Source organism: Sapajus apella, unplaced genomic scaffold (assembly GCF_009761245.1).
Source record: "Sapajus apella isolate SASKATOON/1434 unplaced genomic scaffold, GSC_monkey_1.0 scaffold6, whole genome shotgun sequence".
Classification (NCBI taxonomy): Eukaryota; Metazoa; Chordata; class Mammalia; order Primates; family Cebidae; genus Sapajus; species Sapajus apella.
Window position 1 is genome coordinate 15,085,206 of NW_022436946.1, and position 8,079 is coordinate 15,093,284.

An 8,079-nucleotide genomic window follows, 5' to 3' on the forward strand; every position below is an offset into this window, starting at 1 on the left:
CTCCTGCCTTAGCCTCCTGAGTAGCTGGGATTACAGGCACGCGCCACCATGCCCAGCTAATGTTTTGTATTTTTAGTAGAGACGGGGTTTCACCATGTTGACCAGGATGGTCTCGATCTCTTGACCTCGTGATCCACCCGCCTCGGCCTCCCAAAGTGCTGGGATTACAGGCTTGAGCCACCGCGCCTAGCCTTTTTTTTTTTAATTGAATGACTTGGTTTAGAAAGTTCCCAAAGTCTAGGATTGTGCATTTACAGCCCCCCTTGCATTTCTGTTTTCTGAATGAGCAAACTATTTTGGCTAGAAAATTCCAGAGTAGAAGTGTCAGTGTTTCTACAAACAGCATTAAATGATACTTATAAACCAATTAAACTTTGATAGCTCTGATGCATCCTGGGAATTTGGTCTTTTCAATGTCTCCAAACTGTAGACGTATTGCACACTTAATGCTTATTGCACCCTGTTATTTTTTCTACTTTTTTTTGAGATGGAATCTTGCTCTGTCGCCCAGGCTGGAGTACAGTGGCGCGATCTTGGCTCACTGAAACCTCCGCCTCCTAGGTTTGAGCAATTCTCTGCCTCAGCCTCCCAAGTAGCTGGGATTACAGGCAGCTGCCACTATGCCTGGCTAATTTTTGTATTTTTAATAGAGACAGGGTTTCACCATCTTGGCAAGGGTGGTCTTGAACTTCTGACGTTGTGATCCACCCACCTCAGCCTCCAAAAGAGCTGAGATTTACAGGTGTGAGCCACCGCGCCAGGCCTGCACACTTACTGAGTGAGGATACTCAGTCTAACTATATTCTGGTTTGGATTAGGGCATATCCAAAGCTTAGCTTTATCTTTCATAAAGTGAAATGTTCCATTTATATGATTTCTGTAGGCCTCCTTGTAAGAGGCCTATAGAAGAGGCCTCAAGTGGGAAGAGCTTTGAATTTGTAGTTTCAACGGACGTAAGCCTAAATTCAGCTCTATACATAGCATCATGGACACATTAAATCCCTTGATCTTTTTTATTTTAATTTTCCTTACATATAAAATATGGAAATAATAGCTTATATAAAAGGCCATCAGTTAAATGAATGCTTACCGTGTGCCAGGCACCACTTTAAAATAACATTATCTGATTTTCCTCTTTTCAGTTATAAGGAACTGGAGGCTGGGGATTTTGTGGGTAGAGGATTGTTAAAGAACTTGCCCCAGGCCAGGCACAGTGGCTCATGCCTGTAATGCCAGCAGTTTGGGAAGCTGAGGCAAGCAGATCACCTGAGGTCAGGAGTTAGAGACCAGCCTGGCCTACATGGTGAAACCCTGTCTCTACTAAAAATGCAAAACCTAGCTGGACGTGGTGGCGTGCACCTGTAATCCCAGCTGCTCGAGGGGCTGAGGCAGGAGAATTGCCTGAACCTGGGAGGTGAAGGTTGCAGTGAGCCAAGATTGCGCCACTGCACTCCAGCCTGGGCGACAGAGTGAAACTCTGTTTCAAAAAAAAGAAAAAGAACTTGCCCCAAAGTTTACACAAATAAGGGTGATTTAAACCCAGGTCTCTCTGACTTCAGGGCCTACTAAGCTACCACATTAATTACATAGTACATATAAGTCATATCATACAATGCTTGTACCCAATATACTTAAAAATGTTATTTTCCTTCCTCTTTACCTCTATATTTATTTTATTCTTATCCAACAATGAATACATTAATTACTGTGAATATGATATAATTCCCCTCTCTTAACTTTTATGATGAGACAATTCATATTTGTTGAACATCTGCCATGGCAGGCACTGGGTCTGATTCTATTTAATTTTCATCACAATGCTATAAAAGCTTACTTATTTTACACTTGAGGAAACTGAGGTACAGACAGAAGAGAAAGAGTTGAGATTCAATCCCAGGTTCTTTCCCTACTGCTGCTTATAATGATAAAAATGACATCAACTACAACATTTGTTCTATATGACGGATTCTCTTACTTAATCTTTATGACAGCCCTAAGATGTTGTTACCCTCCATTGTTACAGAGGAAAAAAGCTGGCAGGCTATTCACTGAACTAAAGTTGATGCAGTAATTGGTGGAGTAGAAATTTGAAATTCTCATGACTTTTTTCCCTCTAAGTAAGTTAAGTAACCACCTGATTAGATTGGTGGGCCCTGGAGAAAGCAACTGGAGATCCTGAAAGACTCCAAGCAGTAGTGCTGAATTGAAGATAATTAAGTGTAAGTGCCAAAATAAAAGGCCAGAGATGCTATGGAAGCAGATTTTTAGTGTTATAATTTTTTGTTTTAGGTGCTGTTACACTACCAAACTGTCAGTGAACCTGCCGTTATTAAACGATTGATTAGTGTCTTAAACAAAAGCACGGGTGAAGTCACAAAGAAAAAGCCTAAGTGAGTGTTTTAATGCAGAAATGATAAACAAACAATTTAAACACAATTTTTAAAGATCAACTCATTTGTATACTATTTCTGTTTGTGGTAAGTGAAACCCATTTTTGCTTGTTCCAGAAATTATTTTTCTTCAAGGACTAAATTAAACAAAAACAAACAAGTATTTAAGCTCTTGTTTAGATATGAATGCTAGATATAAATATCTGTTATGTATGGTGGTGGAGGATGTGAATTATCAATAAACGTAAATGTAAACATATATGTATGTACATTTTAAGCTGTAGATACTGATGATGTGAAAATAAGGGCATTTCAAAAACCAGACCTACATTTTTAAAGATGAATTTGAGCTATGTCTAGACACTGGTTCCAAATTTCAACTGTATGTTTAACTTTCTTGTCACCTGCTTAATAAGATCATTCCCTATGCTAAGAAGAAAATCATCTACACACTCTGTAGTGCCTGCTCTTTTCCCATGTAGAAAGGTTTTTGTTTTTGGTTTTTTTTTTGCTCGAAGTCCATCTGGAGCCTTAAGTTGTGGTGAACACCATTCTCTTGGGCCTGCTGATTACCATTAATGTCCAGGCCTACGTGTGACACTTCCCCTTTGGCTAGGACAAGATTGGGATTTTTCAAAGGAAGTACTTCCTCAGAAACTGAGTACTGTAAATAAAAACAAAATACAAGACTAGAGATGAATGTTACAAAATAGATTTCTTGGCTGCGTGCGGTGGCTCGTGCCTATAATCCTAGCACTTTGGGAGTCCGAGGCAGGCAGATTACCTGAAGTGCACAGTTCGAGACCAGTCTGGTCAACATGGCAAAACTCCGTCTCTACTAAAAACACAAAAATTAGTTGGGCATGCTGGCGGGCAGCTGTAATCCCAGCTACTCAGGAGGCTGAGGCAGAAGAATTGCTTGAACCGGGGTGGCGGAGGTTGCAGTGAGCCACGATCGCACCACTGCACTCCAGCCTGGGTGAAACAGTGAAAGTCCATCTTTAAAAAAAAAAAAAAAATTTCTTACCCAAATCCAAGTTAAAGCTAATTGCAGTTTGGCTTGGCTGCTTTAGCTTCGGGGTTTTCCTTCCAACTTTATCGTATGGGGAATAACATCTCAAATCCCCCTTTTTCTGTCCTTGGTGTTCCTCATGTTTTTTACACCTGCAGAAGAGGCCAAACACGGTTGGTGGGTTAACAGGCTGGCTGCAGGTGGAAGGGAAAATCTCGCATTGCTCTAAACGCTTGCCTGTTCTCTGTTAAGAGGAAAGGGCTACTTTACCTCTCTCCTAAAGGTAGATCTTTATATTTAACCTCTTTAGCTTCTGGCATGAGTGTTTGCCATAATATTTTGAGAAACACGATATAACTATATGACTAACATTACTTGAGGACCACTATTTTTTAGGCTCTATTGTGAACACTTTCACAAGGTGTAAATTCTTAGCAATCTTGTGAGGCATCTAGCAAGTGTCACAAAGGTCACGTGGTAAAGGCAGGATTCTAACCTAGTCAATTGGTTTACATAAATTATATTCTTTTGTTCGGGAGCCAGGCTGTTTGACCCAGACAATTGCTTTGCAGAATTTTCAATCTGAAATTGGCTCATCATATATAATCCTGAGTCTTTTCCTCCATGCTCCTGCTACAGAGTCCTAGCTCAGTGATGGTAGGGTTTAACGGAGTCTTGTGTTTGTGTTTCCTGTCACCTTATTTGTAGCTTTATCCTTTTATTTTGCACAACCATTTGGCCTTTCCCTTTTATTCCTGTTCAGGCACATAGTAGACTCTTGATTGCTTTATGAAAAATGGAATTTAATTTTCTAGAAACTAAATTCGAAACAAGCCATGTATATATTAGACACTCTCCTTCCTAAGGAATGAACTTAAGGCTGAAATCATCCAAAATGAATACTTGGAATTTTTGGTGTATTTTTTTTAGAAACTTCTTTGATTTATTCTGTCTGTCCCTGAACTAATTTTTCAAAAGGAGAGTTTATTATTTCTGCCCTCTATCCTTCTAGAGTATATCAAAATTAAATTAGAAAACAATTCCAAAATGGCCTTTTTAGGTTCTGCCTCTCTCACTAAGTCTGTGCAGGGACTAGTGTAGAGATTTCTGTTTACTTATTTGTGTGAAGCCATCTACAGTCTGGCCCATGCCCTGTCTCCTTTCATTTTTTACAAGTTTTGTATTGTGGAAAAGCTACTTATGTGATTTTTATCCTGAATTCCTGCTAAGGAACTTTTATTCCTGTGTGGGGAAGGGGAGAGAGAGAGAGAGAGAGAGAGAGAAGTCTTGGCACCAAGAGATTGATTGTCCTCTTTACAGATAACTTCCTAATATACATTCCACAAATTACATTTTTACTAGGAAAGATATAGGGTATTATATTCCTCTTTGCAAATACTTCTTTATAGAAATAAGCCGTAGTATAACTTTCTTTATTAGATAATTGAACTCAATTTCTTGAGGGAATGAAAGAAAAAACATTTCGTTCATGAGGAGGGGCCTTAAGAATTTTAGGCTATAGTGGTCCTGTAAGGGATAGAGTTATATTTGGAAGATTGGTACAAATGAACTACCTGATGTAGTTCTTAAATCTAGAATTACTCCTCATTTCTTTCAACTAAAGCAGAAAGTCCAAAGACATACATTTTCATTCAAAAAAAACCTTTTCTCTGTTTTTGAAAGACTCAGTTGATGGGTTGGTTGATTGTGAAATATTTGTTTTTCAGATTGTTATTATTACATGTATTCACCTCTATCATATATTTATTTGTTCTTTTTGTTTTACTTACTAGGCTTTTGACTAAAGGCCAGAATGCATTGGTGGAGCTACAGACACAAAGACCGATAGCTCTTGAGCTGTATAAAGACTTTAAAGAACTGGGGAGGTTTATGCTGCGTTACGGTGGTTCTACAATAGCTGCTGGTGTGGTCACTGAGGTATTTTATTTTCAAGTGACTCGTTATATATCCATAGTTGGGATGTCTTTTCTTTTTTACCTCTTAGGAATGAAAGAAGAGCATTGATGAGGAGAGGCCTTCAGCATTTTAGGTTGTAGTGGTTTTTTTGAGAGAGAGAGTTACATTTGGAAGATGGTAAAATCTTCAGTGAGATTTTATGGCTTAAAGGTGACACAGTTATGCTATTAGAACAAGGAATTAGGATTCATATTTAAAAATTAAAAGAATGATGGGAAGAAAATGTTTGGTTTTATACTTTCTCATAGTGAGACTTTCAAATTATATTCCCAACAGTGATATTGCTCAGAATTAAATGAGTACTGCCTTTAGGAGTCAAATGAATTGGGGTAGTGATTTTGTTTAATAGAAAAGCCTTCATTAATTTTTTTTTCTTCCTGGCACGGTGGCTCACGCCTGTAATCCCAGCACTTCTGGAGGCTGAGGTGGGTGGATTGCCTGAGGTGTTCAGAGAGTTCTAGACCAGTCTGACCAACATGGAGAAACCCCGTTTCTACTAAAAATACAAAATTAGCCAGGTGTGGTGGTGCATGCCTGTAATCCCAGCTACTTGGGAGTCTGACGCAGGAGAATCACTTGAGCCTGGGAGACGAAGGTTGCAGTGAGCCGAGATCATGCCACTGCACTCCAGCCTGGGCAACAAAAGCAAAACTCCATCTCAAAAAAAAATTACTGTCTTCAAAAAACTGGCTCTCATTGTATTTGAGTGATTTATTTAACAAATTTAGCATAATGTTTCTGCAGCGTATCTATTATATAAATGCAAGGTGCTGGAGGAAATAGCCAGAAATGAAGCAGAAAATTTCTTCTACACTATCATAATTAACATGAATCTTATGAACATTGTATATTTTAAAGGGTACTTCATTACCCCGTGTGATTGTTTTCTGCCTAAAACTGGTTCATTTAATTGGATATACCATAAGCTTTAAGTTGCATCAAAAGCGAGTTACACATATGAAAAATCTTTCTTTTACATAATTTATGTAAAATACATATGGAAGGTGGTGTGGGGTGGAGGTGAAGAGAACAGCTTTCATGCAAACTGCCCATTTGTGTTCTTGCTCCACCAACTTTTAGCGGCATAAATGCATGTCTCCTTCAATTTGCCTCCTTCAGTATAAAAATAGGATAATAGAATCTACCTCCTAGAGTTGCTGTGAAATGAAATGGTAACATACAAAGCACTTGGCACAGTAGTTGGCACATACAGAGCATCCAGTATTGGTAGATGATATCGTTGTCATCAACTTCACATCTAATCTATCAAAGCATTCTTTCTAAAAGAGCATTCTAAAAATAAGATAGAGTTGTTTGTGGAGAATAATGGAGAGATTATAGTAAATTACAGAAATAGCATGACTAGAAAGGAAGAAATTTGCCAGAGAAAGAAAAAGATTTCCTCTTGACATAATAATTCTCTCACTGTAATTTTCCCTTTGTTGTTCTTATAATGTGATTGATTAAATTATAGCAAATATCTTTTTGTTTGTTTGTTTTTTCAACAGATAAAAGAATGATGGGTCAGAATTTCTACCATGTTTCCGGATACAGTGAAATAGCCAACTTCTGTTTCAAAGAATCCAGTTATTAAGTCAAAGGAACAATGTACCATTGATATTTTTTTAGATGAGAGAGAAAAATTAAAGCTAAAATTAGCTGCAAAGAAGTATTAATAATCACCTCTGCAAAAATTCTAAGTTGCCAACTGGCAAAGAAAGGCTAGTATTAAAAACAACTTTTCCTTGGAAATGTTAGTAAATTAATTTACTTTGCTGAGATTTATGTCAAGTGTAAAAAATAGTATCCGAAGATACTGAATCATCATGAAATGAACTCTACTTCCAGCCAAAGCACAATGTATTTGCAGTTTTCTCTTTTGATTCAATTGTACTGCAGATGTTTTAAGGAAAAGTAACTTAATTGGGTTTTTCAGGCAGTTGATATTTGACCTAAGCCTTTTTTTTTTTTTTTTAGTTTAAGAAAAGATTTGGGGAAGGTTATAATAAAGGTATTTTGTGGTGAGCATAAGAATGTCCCTCCCCAAACAAGTAAACTTGTGAAAGTTTAATTTGGAATTAGTGGAAGCTGTTCCTTTGATAGCCAAGATATTATTAAGTTTTAAAGCCAGCTAATAAAATGCCTTAGTTTGAGCATAATACAAACTGTGTTTTGTTCTTTAGACATTTATGAAAGATTCTCTGCCACTAACACAAAATATGATTTAGGGGTTTTGTGGGATCTTTTTTCACGTAAGAGTTTCCTAGCTCTGGCACATGAATTCCTTTTTATCCTAATGGCAGATCCAATTTCATCTCATCCATTTTTAACCATAACTTGCTTTTCCACTAAAATTCTCACTTTTAGAATTACACCTATGATGGTCCTATCTTTATCTTGCTTACCTAATAGATTATAAGTCCCCTGTGCGTAAGTCATGTTTTTCTTTAAAGTTTCAACAACAAATCCCAAGGTTTACTTATTTGAAGACAAGTATTCATTGAGTTGCCTCCAGGGTGCAAGGAGCTTTAGAATAGATTTCGTCCTCAGCTGAACCTGGAACTCTGATCTGATGGACTATTTATAATAAGCTTTATTTTTATTAGAGAACAGCATGATTTGCATATGGATGGCTCAACATATACAACATCATTTCTTCTCCCTGCCCCGTTTCGTGAACCTGACGTTATGAACGTAAGC

At 37.7% G+C, this 8,079-nt stretch overlaps 1 protein-coding gene across 1 annotated transcript in view; it reads left to right on the top strand.

Moving 5' to 3' along the window:
• HBS1L (HBS1 like translational GTPase) overlaps positions 1 to 7,544 on the top strand; it is an 85,693-nt gene extending 78,149 nt beyond the window's left edge. The window contains exons 16-18 of the mRNA XM_032274720.1: positions 2,290 to 2,390; positions 5,196 to 5,340; positions 6,888 to 7,544. Coding sequence (XP_032130611.1) covers positions 2,290 to 2,390; positions 5,196 to 5,340; positions 6,888 to 6,899 — 258 coding nt within the window. The 3' untranslated portion in view covers positions 6,900 to 7,544. The remainder of the gene's footprint in view (positions 1 to 2,289; positions 2,391 to 5,195; positions 5,341 to 6,887) is intronic.
• Positions 7,545 to 8,079: the final 535 nt, after the last annotated feature.